The 14,944-nt window shown below is 43.7% G+C and overlaps 1 protein-coding gene across 2 annotated transcripts in view; it reads left to right on the top strand.

Moving 5' to 3' along the window:
* Positions 1 to 2,964: 2,964 nt before the first annotated feature.
* LOC142885471 (netrin-G1-like) overlaps positions 2,965 to 14,944 on the top strand; it is a 64,846-nt gene continuing 52,866 nt past the window's right edge. The window contains exons 1-2 of one of the 2 annotated variants that reach the window (XM_076021944.1): positions 2,965 to 3,343; positions 9,213 to 9,908. In XM_076021944.1, coding sequence (XP_075878059.1) covers positions 9,651 to 9,908 — 258 coding nt within the window. In that variant the 5' untranslated portion in view covers positions 2,965 to 3,343; positions 9,213 to 9,650. Of the gene's footprint in view, positions 3,344 to 4,197; positions 4,680 to 9,212; positions 9,909 to 14,944 lie in introns of those variants that run through there. The other variant, XM_076021943.1, reaches the window with a different exon arrangement.

Raw genomic sequence — 14,944 nt, 5'->3', positions numbered from 1 at the left:
AGGAAGTCCTGTCTGTCTGATGTGGTTTCAAGAAAGCTTTGTGGATTTATTCAACTGACCCCACAGCCTTCCACCGCGTACACTCAACAAACAATAGTCCACTAGTTGTGACTGTGGTGTCTTTGGAATCAAAGTAGCCAACACACCAAAAAAAAGGGACAGTTGATATTTAATTAAACTTGGAATGGCAAAACAAATGTTTTGGGAGTGTTTTGCCATACATTAAACTCAGACTTCTGTTGAACATTTACCTACCTACCAACAAGGAACAGAACGGTTCAGGAAAAAAATCACAACCATTTAGTTCTACTGACTGTGTACTGTACTGTCCGGCTCACTGTTTGCATGCGGATATTTCATTCCGCTTTGCGGCACAGTTGCACTGGCATAAACAGCATCACTCAGCAACACAATCAACTATTTTATGTTTAATCAGCAATTAGAATGGAAACCTTGGCCTCGAATGTACTCTTCATTCACATTAGTCTGCTGCACAAATGCATATTGCAGTCCTGTCTGTCTAGTTCTCTGTTATGAAATGACTAACCATTTGTTCTTAGCATTTGTTAAGGATAACCTTCTTTACCAAACAAGTGAAAAGCATGTTGATGCTTGCAATGTCTCCCCTGCAGCGCCAAAATGTCAAACTGTCACATTATTCCAGTTTTTACATGATTATAAAACACGTTTTGTTTTGTTTTTTTAAGTATTGGTCAAATACTGGACTATACATGTCTTAACTCATATACATGATTTGTGAAGCCTTCAAAACAACAGCAAATGTCAAACCAAAAAAATTGATATGAAATGAAATGTGGATTTTGTGAAACATTCCACCTATACTACCTACCCAGTTGTCCGTCTGCCAATAAAGCCAGCTGCTCTAGCTTCAACCTTGCTTCAAACCTAACCAGCCTCCTGCCGTCAAGTCTCGGACCTATTTAGAAATCACCCTGGTCGTCTAGCCACCAGGCCAGCTTCCTGACCAGTGTTCTATCAGCCAAGCAGTAACTAAAGCTGCGTTCAGACTGCCAGCCAAAGTCTGATTTTTAGCCCATCCAGATTGAAACCGGATGGATCTTTTGTAGTCTGAACAGTCACAAATCACATGAAAACCAATTTTTGCAAAACGGATTGAAACCACCGTCGGGAGGCAGTTTCAAATCGCACAGATGCGTATCAGCCGGAACAGCTCCAAACACACCAATGGGTTTTGACTGTCCGTGACATCACTCTACATGACGCAAGACCCAATGCGCCAGACCAGAGAGCCCCATTCCAGGTGTAGAGCTGCAATGTAATGGAGCAGACACTAGAGGTACAGCAGTCCCTGGACAGAGGTGGGAACTCATTGCCTCATCAGTCTGTGGGGAGATAGCTCCATTCAAGCCAAGCTCCAGAACATGTATTGCAACAAGTGCCGCTGTCACAATGACATGACGTCACACACTATAGGCGCTGGACAACGCCTCCGCTCCGACATCGTTGCTCAAGCAACCTGTCAGATGGGTCAACAATGTGACCCAGTCTGAACACAGCAAGATCCCATTTGGACACTGGCTAAAAACAGTGTGCACAGTCAGCCCTAAAAATTAGACTTGAGAATGAATCAGATTTGAATCAGATTTGCCTGCAGTCTGAACACAGCCAAAGTTATTTACATAGTGGCCTATCAGCCAATCAGCTAGCTAAGTGCCTCTCTCTATAGCAAACTTGCTACCAACCTCTTAGCCTCCATTCAGCAACTTAACAAGCAAGCAATCCCTATGTACACATCAACCTAGCAATTTATGTGGTGAAGGATCTAATAACCATGCTATTGTCCTAGCCACCTACTTATCTAGCTAGCTACCTATCTTCCGAGGCAGATGATGTTGCTGTTTTGTAATATAAAAAAGGAGGATCAAAATACAAATGTGCAAATCTGTCTGTCGAGGAGGAGGGTGAACAATAGAAGCAAAAGAGAAATCTAATAAATATAAACCCACGCTTTCAACATACATTTAAACATTTAACAATACTGTCTGTCTTATCTACATAAAAGATGATCTAATCAGCCTCTCCCAATTTCTGAGCTCAGCCTCCACTGCCGTCTGTCTGTCTGTCTAAGCTAATCTTATCTAATCAAATGAAGATGAGCCAGCACCATCATGTATGTGGCTGTCAGGTGTGTGTGGTCGTATTTCCAGGAGGAATGATTTAATGGAAATGTCAAGAGCAGCAGTCGCCCCAAGCAAAGGCAGAACACCCTGGTACAGTGGTGGGGGGTTGGAAGGGAGTGGGGGTGTTGTCATCCATCTCAGGTCTCACCCATAATCTGTAATCAATGAAAACCCAGCATTGTCCCTTTTATTGTTTTTATTACGATCATTTTAAAAGCATAAGGAACGGTATCAATGTGCTCCAGTTCAGCTCCAGTTCACAACGTGTGTGTTAAGCAAAATGAGTCCTGAAAGGCAAAGGGGGAAATGGAGAGCTTTCAGATTTCCAGCTGGGATTGAGATGAAAGAAAAGAGAGGTGTGTGGAGGGGGAGTTGGAACCAACCTTTTAATGAAAAAGGGTCTTTTTTACCCCACTGGCTCATCTCACGCGTTCCATAATAAAACGTTGTGGGGACGAAATTTTAAGAGAGAGTAAGCAGGGGAGGAGAACTTAATGAATGGATTTAGTTTTGCTATCGCACACCCGTCATAAGTGCCCAGTTAACAGTCGCATGAGAGTCTGTATTCCCCGTGGTCCGCAGAACGCTGGAGCTATCCAGGGTGCTGAAACACACGACCGGCGACCGAGAAGTTGCTTCTTCTTTTTTTTTTTCTGGAGCAGTTTTTCTTTCTAACGTTGCTCAGACAACAAGTGAGTGGAAAAAACAAAACAAAAAAAAACATCTTCGTCGACTATAAATACAGAGAAAAGACACGCTACAGTGACTTGAAAACACAACACGTGTGTCACCATGTCTTGAAGCTGACACGGGATAATAAAGGTCCGCCGCTCGGTTACTGTGGTGACCTTCGGATTTGCGCGGTTGCTCTTGTCGCGCCATCTCCGCCAGTTGGCATTACACCGCAATTAAAATGCGTGTTCGAGGCGCCCTGTCAACGCGGCTGTTCGCCGTGCTGCCTGGCACCCCGTAGTGGAAGAGGGTGACATCTATGACTCCGCGCCAAGGGAGCCGGCTAGACGCGCCTGGCTCCAGTTTATTCCTTCAGCTCCTGTGGAATCTTCGTATAATTACAGCAGCAACTACCGCCAAGGAAGGGAGTTTGCGTTACGCGTCATTTAGCCCCCTGGTTTTGTTTTCCCATTTCGTATCATCAACCCCTAACCCTTTACTGATTAAAGGTAAGCTTTTGTCTGTTTTTCCTCTTCTCACTTTGTGTTTTCGGAAAGCAGAGTGAAGTCCGAACGACGTGGTTCTGGTGATCGAGCCACTTTACAACGAATAACCGACGGTATTTTAAGAAAGTTAATTTTGATGCATTTTACCCCTTTTCACTTGTCGATAGCATCTGGGCAACTTCGTTCGCGGCATCGTTACGTTAGGCGGCATCGGGGTGAGTTTAGTTTGTAAAACTCGCTTTTAATCTCCACGTGCATAGGGGAAGAGTGTGACATTTAACCACATGTATGCGCGACATCTGCCGCGGTGTGGGGATACATTTTACGAGTTTCAATGAATGATCATCGCCGCTTTATTTCACTCTTTGTTGATGTACGGACGCGCTTCCCCAATGACATCAGTGTGAATCTCGCACCTGGGCGTCGAGCAACTTTAATGTCTCGATTCAGCGCCCACCGCAAAACAATAAAAGACACGTGAATTTTCCAGAGCGAAGAAGCAAGTGCAAGTGACACGCTCTGTTAAATACTGACCACAGGTTACATTGAAGTCGTGCTAATATGGAGGCGATAATTAAACAACTTGGGTCAGTGTTTTTTTTTTACGCCCTGTACCTTAATGGCAATAATAAACGATTCCCGCATGGTAATGATTCAATACCTGATTCATTAAACTTCGGATTTGCCCCCTCGCTGTTATCTTTAGGACCCGGCGGAGCGCGCGCAGCCAAACAGGACACAGTGGCTCCATTTGAGGAAGATTTCTTATCTCTCCCTTCCTCCTCTCTCCACAACTCGGCTTGGCAAGGGGATTCTGATCACCCTCCATATATAGTTAGTCTCCGCCGTGGATACTGTTTAACGCGCCTCGGTGGACTTTAATTAATTTGCAACCCCTCCGTATCCCCCCCCGCGGGGAGCAGCTGCACCTTAAGTGTTTGTAGCGCGCCGTTCCGATGAACAGTACGCCGGGAGCAGCGCTGCGTAACGGCCAAACAGCCCGCCCGGAAGCCGTTCAAAACGAAGGGTGCGCGCCCAGGAAAGTGTCTGAATGCAAGCAAGTCTCTGTTCTGTCAATTTAGACGGAGGCGCCCGCGTTCTTGAGGCAGGAAGAAAAAGTTGCGGGAAAAGTTGAGGATCAGAGGAAGCCGGGCGCCTTTCACTTACAATCGACGGACGGCACCTTTTTTTTCTCTTCTTCTTCTTCTTCTTCTTTATTCATTCGCGCGTGAACATTAAAACAAACTGAGAGAAGAAAACCATTCTCCCAACTCTTTCTCTCTCTCTCCGCCGTAATGACTTGTTGAACGAGCAGCTCGCCCCGGGAGCACGCATAAATGTGAGTATCGTCGCGTTCACAACGTGTCTCTTTTTTCTTCTGGCGCAGCGTCATTTGTATAATGATGACAATCGTGACTGAATGGGCGATAATGGGGTAATTGTAGGGGGCTGTTTGATGGGCGGAACTGCTGGTGATCAGGTTTGAAGTGAGTTAAACGACTGAGGGAGCTGCTTGGGTGTAATTTTACGTAAAATGTTTTAATTTTTTCCCCCCCTCGGGGAGTTAACGTTGCCGTCACTGAGAAGTTTTTTCTTCCGAAGGGGGATTTATTTTCTTCTAAACTTTAACCGTAAAAAATCTCGATAAACACTTCGTATGTCTATTTCACAATGCTTTTTAGATATAGTATATTGTCAACATTTAAAACCTGACTTTCAACCTGTTGCGCAGACGGTCAGTAAATCATCCTCAATACGTAACCTCAAAGGATTTTATTGACCTTATATTATTATCTTCAAATCCATTTTTAGAGCGAGAGTAGTTGCTAGTTTATAACCATTTTGCACACATTAAAATTAAATTTCATTTTCTGGCTCATCATGCATGCAGTGGATTTTTCTTATTTTAATGTTTGCAATGTGCTTTGCATTTTTACATGCCACTGGCTCAAAGATGAAATTTAAATAATGCACGCCAGCAGATTTCATGTGTAGTATATGGCTAAGGGCTACTTGGCTATCTTGCTGGGCTCCACACTGAGAAACTCTCACTTTAATAGCAGCACATCCACCAACAATCTCTCAGCAGCAACAAAGGTCGTGGTTGTTAAAGAAAAAAAGAAAAGAAAAGAAAATGGCAAATTACAGACAGCATGTCTGCAGACACTAAGTGTAGGTTTTGTGTTTATTTTATGTGGCGGCAGAGTGAGCACACACGCTGTTTAAGACAAGGCGAGGAAGGAATGAAGAGGGTCTGAACAGTGAAAGACAATAAGAAGGCAAATGTGTGCCAGTGCAAACATGCTTGTGGTTGCCAGTGGATCCCACTGTGACTAATACGGAGGGGTTGGATCTTGGCTCGTAGGACGCTGGAAGCATTAACCCGTTTATTGTTGCACTCATCAGGCAGCCACAGAGAATCAGTCTGCTCAGAGCTGGCCGTGGATCAGAACTTATTGGTTGGAAGTCAGCAAAATCAATAAGCACAACATGGCGGTATTGTGTGTGCACGCATCCAAAACCCTGAGCAGGTGCTCAGTAGCGAGCGCAATGCGAGACAAAAAAAAAGAAGAAGCTATTGTTGGAGTGTAATGCACAGAGGGAGCATCAATGTAGGCTAAGAGGTTTTTTTTTCCCATTTATTTGAAATCAATAAACATCTTTGCTGTTGCCTGTTTAAGCGACAAGCAGCACTGTCAGCCCTTCCATTTCAGCACCACGGACAGGTCCAGCCCAATAGAAACGCTGGTGCTGGGACTCAAGAGGGTGAATTATAAGGGACACGCTTGGAGACTAAGAGCACGTCCACATTTTATTGTGGAATTACTCGAAAACTCGAAATACAACCACCATGGTTCCTCTGAAGCCCTGGCTAGCAGTTTGTAACCAATCCAAGCCACAGGGCACGGCCGCCCGCCGACTTTTGAAACACTCTGCCATGCTTGAGCTGCCCCGGGGACGGAATGCAAGCGGACACAAGGGGGTGTTTCAGAGGCTTGAAAAACAAGTAAACGAAAAGAGGGAGGGAGGAAGTGAGAGAGGGAGGGAAGGAGGAAGAGAGGGAGGGAGGAAAGAAGGGAGAGAAAGAGACAGAGTCGATGGTGGTCAACCTGGGTTCGCTGACTCTCTTGCCGCATACGCAGTGGCTGCTCAAATATTGATGATTTTTAATATAGAACCTGACCTCATATATTTCCCAGTGAAATTATGACATTTTTTCGAGGTTTCCCTGCCACCACCACATTAATATAAAGCACAGAAAAAGAAGCGGTTGCAGTTTCTCTTTCTTTATTTCAAACCAAAATATGGGAATGGAAATGAAAACATAAATTGGCCGCTTGGATGAGAAGAGAAGTGCGGTTTATTTTTTTCTTTTTAAATAAATCAAGTCTCCGTGGGTACTAATCAGCTTAATAAAAGGTCAAACACGTGATATTTTTTTAAAGTAGACTACACTTCAGAAATGTTCCATATTCTGCCAAATATTTCTCACTTAACTGTCCTCTTTATGGTGTTGTGAAGGGTGTGTCCGCAGCAGCTCACACACACAGTGTGGCCCTGACACCTTCCTTTCATCTGTTTGGATGTCATTACTCTGGGTCGCTACGAATTAAATCCAATATTCCCCCGGTTGGCTCCTATTGCTCCCTCATATCAGCTTTGAACGTACCCTATTAAATAAAAATTAGGATAAGCGACCTCCACCACCCACCAACTACAGCCTAATTTGACTGTTTTCATAATGAGAGTCAACAGCTATGCAGAAAGCTAGGTGTGAGATCAGAGCAGCCCATCCCATGACGCCCCTCTGATCCTTCCCTGACATTTATATTTATGAAATTTTGTGAAAGCTGCAGCCATATTATGAAACGTGTAATTGGTCTCTCCTTCCGGAGTCCTTCTCTCCTTACACACACATATATATATACATACATTTTTTTCCTTGTATGTGCGTGTTGTTTTTCTTTGCACAGTTCCTCTCTATCTGGAGGTGGAACTGTCCATCTGCATTGTCTCCTGCAAGCCTTTTTTTTTTTTTTAAATAGTAGTGTACATAATTTCTTGGCAGTTTCTTGATCAGCAATTCTCCTGTGGTAATGTCGTATTCAAGCCTGCAGTCGTTTTGTAAAGGGGGCATTAGGTCGTGGAAAAGGAAGGCATTAATTGGCTCAGAAATGGTGCAAATTCATTCAAATTGGCACCCTGTATCAGTGCAGGACAAGACGGCCAAGTGTAATAATACTGAATTCTAATACCTCTACATGTCTGCGGCTAGCACCGAGAGCAGCATGCACGTGTGAGCCGCAGCGACTCATTAAAACGGGTTTCTGTTTTCCTAAATCTGATCATCAGAGTCTTTGTTCCATCCCACGATGAAGCTTTTCATTAAAACTCTTTCTCTAATTAATTTAACTTTCATCAATCGTTCTCCGATTCTAACATTTTCTTTCTTTCTTTCCAAAAAAAAAACTGTTTCCTTTTGATGAAAATCGAAAAAGCAGCCCTCTCTTCTCTGAACATAAAAGGTTCTCTGCGAGCTTCGAGCCCTCAGCTTACCTGAAAAGATTTATTCCAGCAGTGACTGTCAGTCACGGGGGGGGTGGATGTAGCCTGAAGGGAAGAGAATAAAGCCGCTGACCGGAAAGTTTCTGGTTCAGCTGCACAGGGCCAGCAGGTTGTGCCGGGCATTTTGCAACTCAGAATCTGCAAAGGAATAAATTACGCGACGTTATAGTGCAAACATGCAAGGGACGTGGAAAAGTGATGGCTGTGCATGCTTGTTAAGAGTCGTGGGCATAGGTTAAATGTAAATGTAAATGAGCTCTCTGAAGAGGAACCTTTCGTGGCTGGTGACGTACATTAACTCGGGCAAAACTTCAGGCCGCCTGTGCTGAGTGACTCAACTTCAGCTCGTGTCATTACTCTGACAGGGACCAGGTGCGCCTCGCTGCCCCATTTTATTGGCTCTGCTCGCGCACAAGTATTTGAATACCTTCAAAACATCGAGATCATGCGGGTCTCCGCTGAATGCTGCCAGCTTCCATTACCTGGCAGGTTCAGTAATGTGACTGATGGCTTGTGATAGGCCCTAGAAAACCTGCAAATTCTGAAATAGACCATTAGGCCCCACAGAGTTGCTTTTTTATTATTATTTATTTCCCCAAATGCCTCAGAGTTCACCGGGACAAACATTGCACCATCCGAGTGCGTCGCGCCGTTGCAGGAGCTATAGGGAGAAGCAATTCCTTAAATGTTGTGACTTGACACATGGAAATGAGCCTTTCTGCATGAAAATGGAATGGAAATTAGGGTTTGGAGAACAAGCTCAATTTGAATTCCATACAATGACGTCTGCAAGGTTGTTACTGGAAAATGGATGTAACTGTACTCTCACCATATATAACCCTGTGGTATTTCTATGTAAACATCCATGCAAATGGAAGCAGACGGTGTGATGGACATATTCTTACGAAACCATGTGTATACATATTTCTTTTTATTTAAAGGACCTGTGATATGCCCTTTCCCAGACTGTTTTTTTTTTTTCATCCTGGTCGCCAGTGGAGCATTCCTCCATGATTATATAGAGATCTCCAGAAAACAGCATATTTAGCATTCTGTTTTCAGCCTACCAGGAAAAAATGCTAGCTGGCTTGGGCCTGCTGTCACTAAATCGGGAGAGAGCTCTCTGTTCCATTTGTGACATCACCGAGGGATGTTAAAAATAACTGTTTATCTTAAACACACACTGAAAAAGTAAGGGGAGCGAAAACTGTTCGGAGACATTAGCTGAGGGAATTTTACATATTGATATAACATTGTTTGCAAGTCGTTTCATTTGCCACATTTGTCTTTTTCTTCTGTCCTCCAGGATGCTGCGTGCAGTGAAAGCTAACAAAGACGAGAGCTCGAGCTGAGACGTCGGATAGCCACTGACTTATGAGGAGTGTCACTCCTCTCCACACCTCACGCCTGACCGGTAGTTGACCCTTTCATCGGCGCTTGCAGAAGAAACTCACTTGTTGACACACCTCATCATCCAGGCAGAGGTGGCGGCGATCGAATGTCTCAAATGGGCGCTAATCGTTGCCTCAAGCAGCTCATTCTGAAGTAGCGACATGCTGCCGCATTTCCCGATCATTCCACAGCACCGATCAAAGCTACGGTCGATTTGAGGAGGAAAAAAGAAGAAGAAGAATCGTCGGGCATTAACATTATCTCTCTCTCTGTGTGTGATCAACTCTTAAGATAAAAGAAGAAAAAAAAAAACCAAAAACCAAAAAGAAGATCCTGGGGTTAAACAAACAGGATGAGATTTGCGATGCTCTGGCCGGCACTGTTCACTCTTCAGGCCACGTGCACCACCGTGGCGCTCGCCATGCAACATTACCCGGCGGCCTGGGGACACTATGACGTGTGCAAATCCCAAATCTACACGGAGGAAGGCCTGGCGTGGGACTACATGGCCTGTCAGCCCGAAGCCACCGACATGACAAAGTACCTGCGAGTGATGCTCGACCCCCCAAATATCACGTGCGGGGACCCGCCAGAAACGTACTGCGCTTTGGTGAGTCGCAACCTCGGCCGTCGCCTGATGGAGACGAATGAGGCAGCAGGCACGATCACGCAGCAGACTGGGTCAGGGTTAGGGAGCGGCGCACACAAGGCAGCTCGCTGCCACTGCGGCGGAGATTGATGCGCATGCTGAGCCGCTGGTGCAACAGTATACAGGCGTTAACAAGCACACGCTAACAAGCACGCGCGCGCACACACACACACACATGCGTCGAGTTAGTTGCAGGCACACGTCGATACATGTGGCAGTACTGAAAGGGGAGCAGGTGTGAAAACATGCACAGGGACAGGGACATTCAGGCACCTATTGGCCTGATCGACACACTCTTGACACGTACACACACAAGTTCATACAAGATTTGCGTCAAAGTCAGAAAAACCACATGAACTACATGATGACTTTATTGAAACATGTGAGTTTATGTTTCTCTTTGTTTTAAACATCACTTTAACTGTAAAGACTTTTTTTTGTCTTTTCTTGTGCACCGTTTTACTCAGCACAACTTCCTTTTGCCACTTGTCATCCTTGGCGCTTGAGCCTAAAGTGGGTCGCAGAGCTGTTTTGATCATTTGGTCGTGGCTTAGTGGGCAGTTTCCCCCTTTTATTACCCCTTTCTTAAAAAACAAGGATATCTATCTATCCATTTATCGGAAAAAGCAGCATATACATATATGTATGTATATATATATATATACATACATATATATATATTTAAGTAAAGCATTTATATATATATATACATATATATATATACATAAAGATATATCATGATGATATATCATATATCATTCAATCATTGTAAGGGTAGGGAAACCAAATGACTTTTATTGCACTGCGATGATACACTTTTATTAATGTTTTATATGCAGTATATTAAGCTTTTACCAAAATAAAACGAATAAATTAAGCCAAATTTTGCACATTAGACCTTTAAGCAGCCTGAAATCGTCTCCTCTGGTGGTTCCACATTTTGCACAGCACTGCAGTACCAGCCTTGTATTTATAGTATACGCAAGCATGCACTTGCAGAGACTTCCACGTGCGCAAACACACACACACAGAATGTGCAGCGGCAGCGAGAGCCGCAGAGAACAACAGAAGGGCCAATGCCAGCGATGACATCGTGCACTGTGCGCTCGCCGCGTGGCGTCTCACTGACGGCTTTTAAGAATTATCTACAGTTGTTCAACCACAGGTTGAGTCTGAGCACAATCGCACTCAAAAGAAAGAGCAAGGTGCCCAAAGGCTTTAAAGTGTTCATTAGAAGGCACGTGTGTGTGTGTGTGTGTGTGTGTGTGTGTGTGTGTGTGTGTGTGTGCCGACAGCTCCTCTGAGTAAATATTTACCAATTAAAATGGGCATCTTTTAAAAGGAGGAGTTGTTGTTCTCGCTGCTCCAGATGGCACTGAGACATTTAATGCCACAGTCAGAGGAAGAGGGAGGCGGCCTTCAGCCGTGTGTGACGCTCTCGTTCTGTGAAGCTCCTTATCAAAGCAAAACACTGAGACCTTTATCTGCCCAGTGGATCATTCTGAATACACAGCGTCAACATAATGGGGGAGTATGAACAGCAAAATAGAAACAAGGAATGTTGGTTAAAATCTAATTTCCTCCCCGTGCATTACCTGCTGGCCCTAAAAGATGCTTTTGTTTTCATTTTCCCCTTCGCTTCCAAAGTTTTAATGCCTGACCTATTCATTTGATCAGTTTGCCAAACCAACCACTGCTTGTGTTTTCTCTGTCAGTAAGCTTTGCTTTTTTGTGCGTGTGCACCATATGCAGAAGTGCATAATGTTTATATTTAATAACTGAAACTGTGCATATAACCCATTGTTTTTTCAAACTGCTGTGCGATCTTGTATCTGGCCCAGTTCCATGCGTTGCTAATACCAAAGTCACAAATTCAGTCCTCCTTTTAGCCAAAAAACAACAAACTTTCATCGTTGTTGTGGGCCAAACAAAGATCTGTCTTTACATCCTTTAGATCCTCAGCAAAAACCAGTGATCAGTGCCATCTGGGACGCTTCACGACTGCAACAAAGAACATTTTTCCCCTTGTGAGACAAATCCTACGACGTGTTCCTTCATATTGACGCCTTCCCGGCTACCTCCCGCACAGTGACTGATTGGGTTTCTGGTCAGGATGACACTTGTAGTGTGGTCACTATTCCGACCAAGAATTCACAGCACCATGATCCTCTAATCTGACCAAATTGTGAAGGACACAAAAATAAAATCCTGCAGTGTGGCCCTGGCATAAAATACCACCAGCCACAACCATCTTGACAACTTGCCATTGGTATACAATGTTAAGGACACTTTATATGCAGTGATGTTGAAAATGTGCAAAGAAAAATTGCACGAGTGAATGATTACATTTCTCATCTTCACCACCTTGCTGAATAAAAGATCACACACTGGATGCATCGTGGACAAACGACACAACAATGCAGACATTCATGGAGATTTCACATCAACACTATTCAAATCAGCTGTCATGCAATTTTGTGTCATTACGGCAGAGGTTTCACCGCTGAAAACTTACTGCGAAAACGCAACAATAACTGCAGGCTGCCAGCAATGACGGTGACGGAGTCGTCCTTGATCTCCAGCAGCGATAAAGAACTTCATGTCGTCAGGCAGGGGGGAGTTTCACCTCCTTGTACAAGAACTCAAATTATACCATGATCATTCTGAAAGAAGTTTTAGGTGTCATTGGGTATGAGTGCTTTTGTTCTGTCTGAGGAAGAGGAGGACAAAAATTACTTGGAGCCCATTGACCCTAAAAAGCACCAAGAAGTGGCTTAGAGCTAAATTATGGACATATTAAAATAAGCTATATGACTGTCATATGAGCCAACAATACGTGGCCTCAATCATGGACAGATGCTTTTGCCACATTGCAAATGCGCTGAAAATAATCAAACTTCAAACAAATCTAAAAAAAAAAAAGGCCTCACTTCCTCCTGACGGAAATTTCAGTGGTCCATTTGTTTTAATCTATACCACTTCCTGACCACTGTGTGTGTGTTTTTTAAACTGTCAAGCAACAGTAGGCTTTCACTTTCTTTTTGGTAATTTAGTCTAATGTGTAATAGTGTATTACTTTCAGCTGCCAGTCAGAAATCTTTTTAGTCTCAAACAAAGTCAACTTGTCATAACCACAACTGAATTTTCCTACCTCTAATTGCCTTCACACAGCAGCTATTTTTTTCTTCTTGCAAACACTGGCATTCGCACAGAATGCAAATATTACTCTTCTGACACTCAATGTCCCAAATTTTCTGGAGTCAGATTTATTTTAGTTTTTTTTTGGTTTTGCACTGCGAACAAACAAACACGGCATCATCAGGCTTGTGTGCGGAACAGATGTCTTGACTCATCACTAATAGCATCAACCACAAAGGCTTCCAAACTCATCATCTGTGCCTCTCGTTGTCTGAGAAATGAGACATGCACAACGACATATGGCAAAGTATCACTGATGAGTTTGGCTAGTTTGCTAGCATCTGTCAACAAGCCTCAAACTGTCCCTTTGACAACCTAGAATACAGTCAGAAATCACAGGAGCAGACAAACTCTTCCTTTTTGTCCCAACTTCAGTACCATCAAAAGGCCACGTTTGTTTCTTTATTTTCCTCTGGAATTCGCTTATTAGTTTCAAACCCCAATGTTTAACACAATTAAGGAGAAGGAAATGTTCTACCTACAACCCATGAAGGCCTTGATGAAGATGTGGAACGAACAAGAGAGTTCTTTTTTTTCTTCTTCTTCTTCTTATTGTACCTCGCGAGCACTCGGTTCCGACCTCTCTAAAGCTCTGCGGATCACCGTGGACTGTCAGGATTACATCCTTTATCATCATTAGGTCAGACTTTGACCTGCCAAGGTGATGTTGCTCTGATAAGCCTCTACTCACACATTGCTAAATGGCTCATGATCACTTCACTAAACTCAACAATTAAACTATACTTTGGTCATTTATAAATGTAGACCTTGCTAAAATGTCGAGGCAGTCCTGTTGCAACCGGAGACTTTTCATACAGGAGAAAAGCAGAAAACACCATCAGCAGCACTGTGAACATTCACACTGCTTATGTTGCTTCAGACCACATGGTGTGTGTAGTTTTTGGTTTCAAATGAACTTGCCTGTTTAGGAGTAATTTCCCTGATTTGTTTTTTGTTTTGTTTGTGTGAGTTATTATATAGAATAGACCAACATCTACATTGATGATAATCCATGTTCATATATTTATATTTATACATTTTTACTTCAATATTCTGGAAGTTTTAAAGCAAATTAGGACAATGTCATTGGATTGTTTTGTAATAGCATCAGTGTGGCCGTGACATAAAGAGCGTATACCGTGGCACTGACAATACAATCCTTTATTCTGTTTCAGAAGAATATATCATCTGACAAAATCGCACCGCTTCACAATTTTTTGGAAAAACAAGAATCAGGAAAGATCAAACTTGCTCATGTTTTCACTCTCTGAGCCACATCACAGGCGTGAAGTCATCCAAGGTTTAGAAGTTAAAACGGCCTCGGCAGTGTGAGCACGGCTGTGTTGATGTGACCTTACCAACACCTCGCTGCCAGGATGTCGATCACTGCTGACACAAATCTGAGGCCATTATTGTCCCGATGATCAAGAACACAGCCGTTCCCTGCGTTCGCCCAAACGGCTGTAGCGCGTTTGATCTGTTCGCAGCGTGAGGCCAGCACACAGGCAGACTGACACCGGTGACCTTATCCAGCGGAGCTTCCTGAGAGCCGCTTGGAGATGAGAGGAGCATGCAAATGAGCTTTTTTTTATCCAGTTGCCCAAGTTGTGCCTAAAAACTTTACCCTGGAGTTCGGTTGTGTCTCATAACGGACGGTCAGAGAACCTCCTCACCCTGCGGGCTTTGTGTTCATCATTTGCATTTCTGCCCCGCGATTGAATTAATCTGTATTAATCTGAATATAGTCATGAAAAGGGCACCAATCATTCAGGAAATGTATGTCTTTGAACTAAAAATCT

Source organism: Nelusetta ayraudi, unplaced genomic scaffold, assembly GCF_046127955.1.
Source record: "Nelusetta ayraudi isolate G7.1 ecotype Tasmania unplaced genomic scaffold, CSIRO-AGI_Nayr_v1 ptg000011l, whole genome shotgun sequence".
Taxonomy (NCBI): domain Eukaryota; kingdom Metazoa; phylum Chordata; class Actinopteri; order Tetraodontiformes; family Monacanthidae; genus Nelusetta; species Nelusetta ayraudi.
Note: the sequence above shows the minus strand (reverse complement) of the source record. Positions and strands in the feature narration are given on the sequence as shown.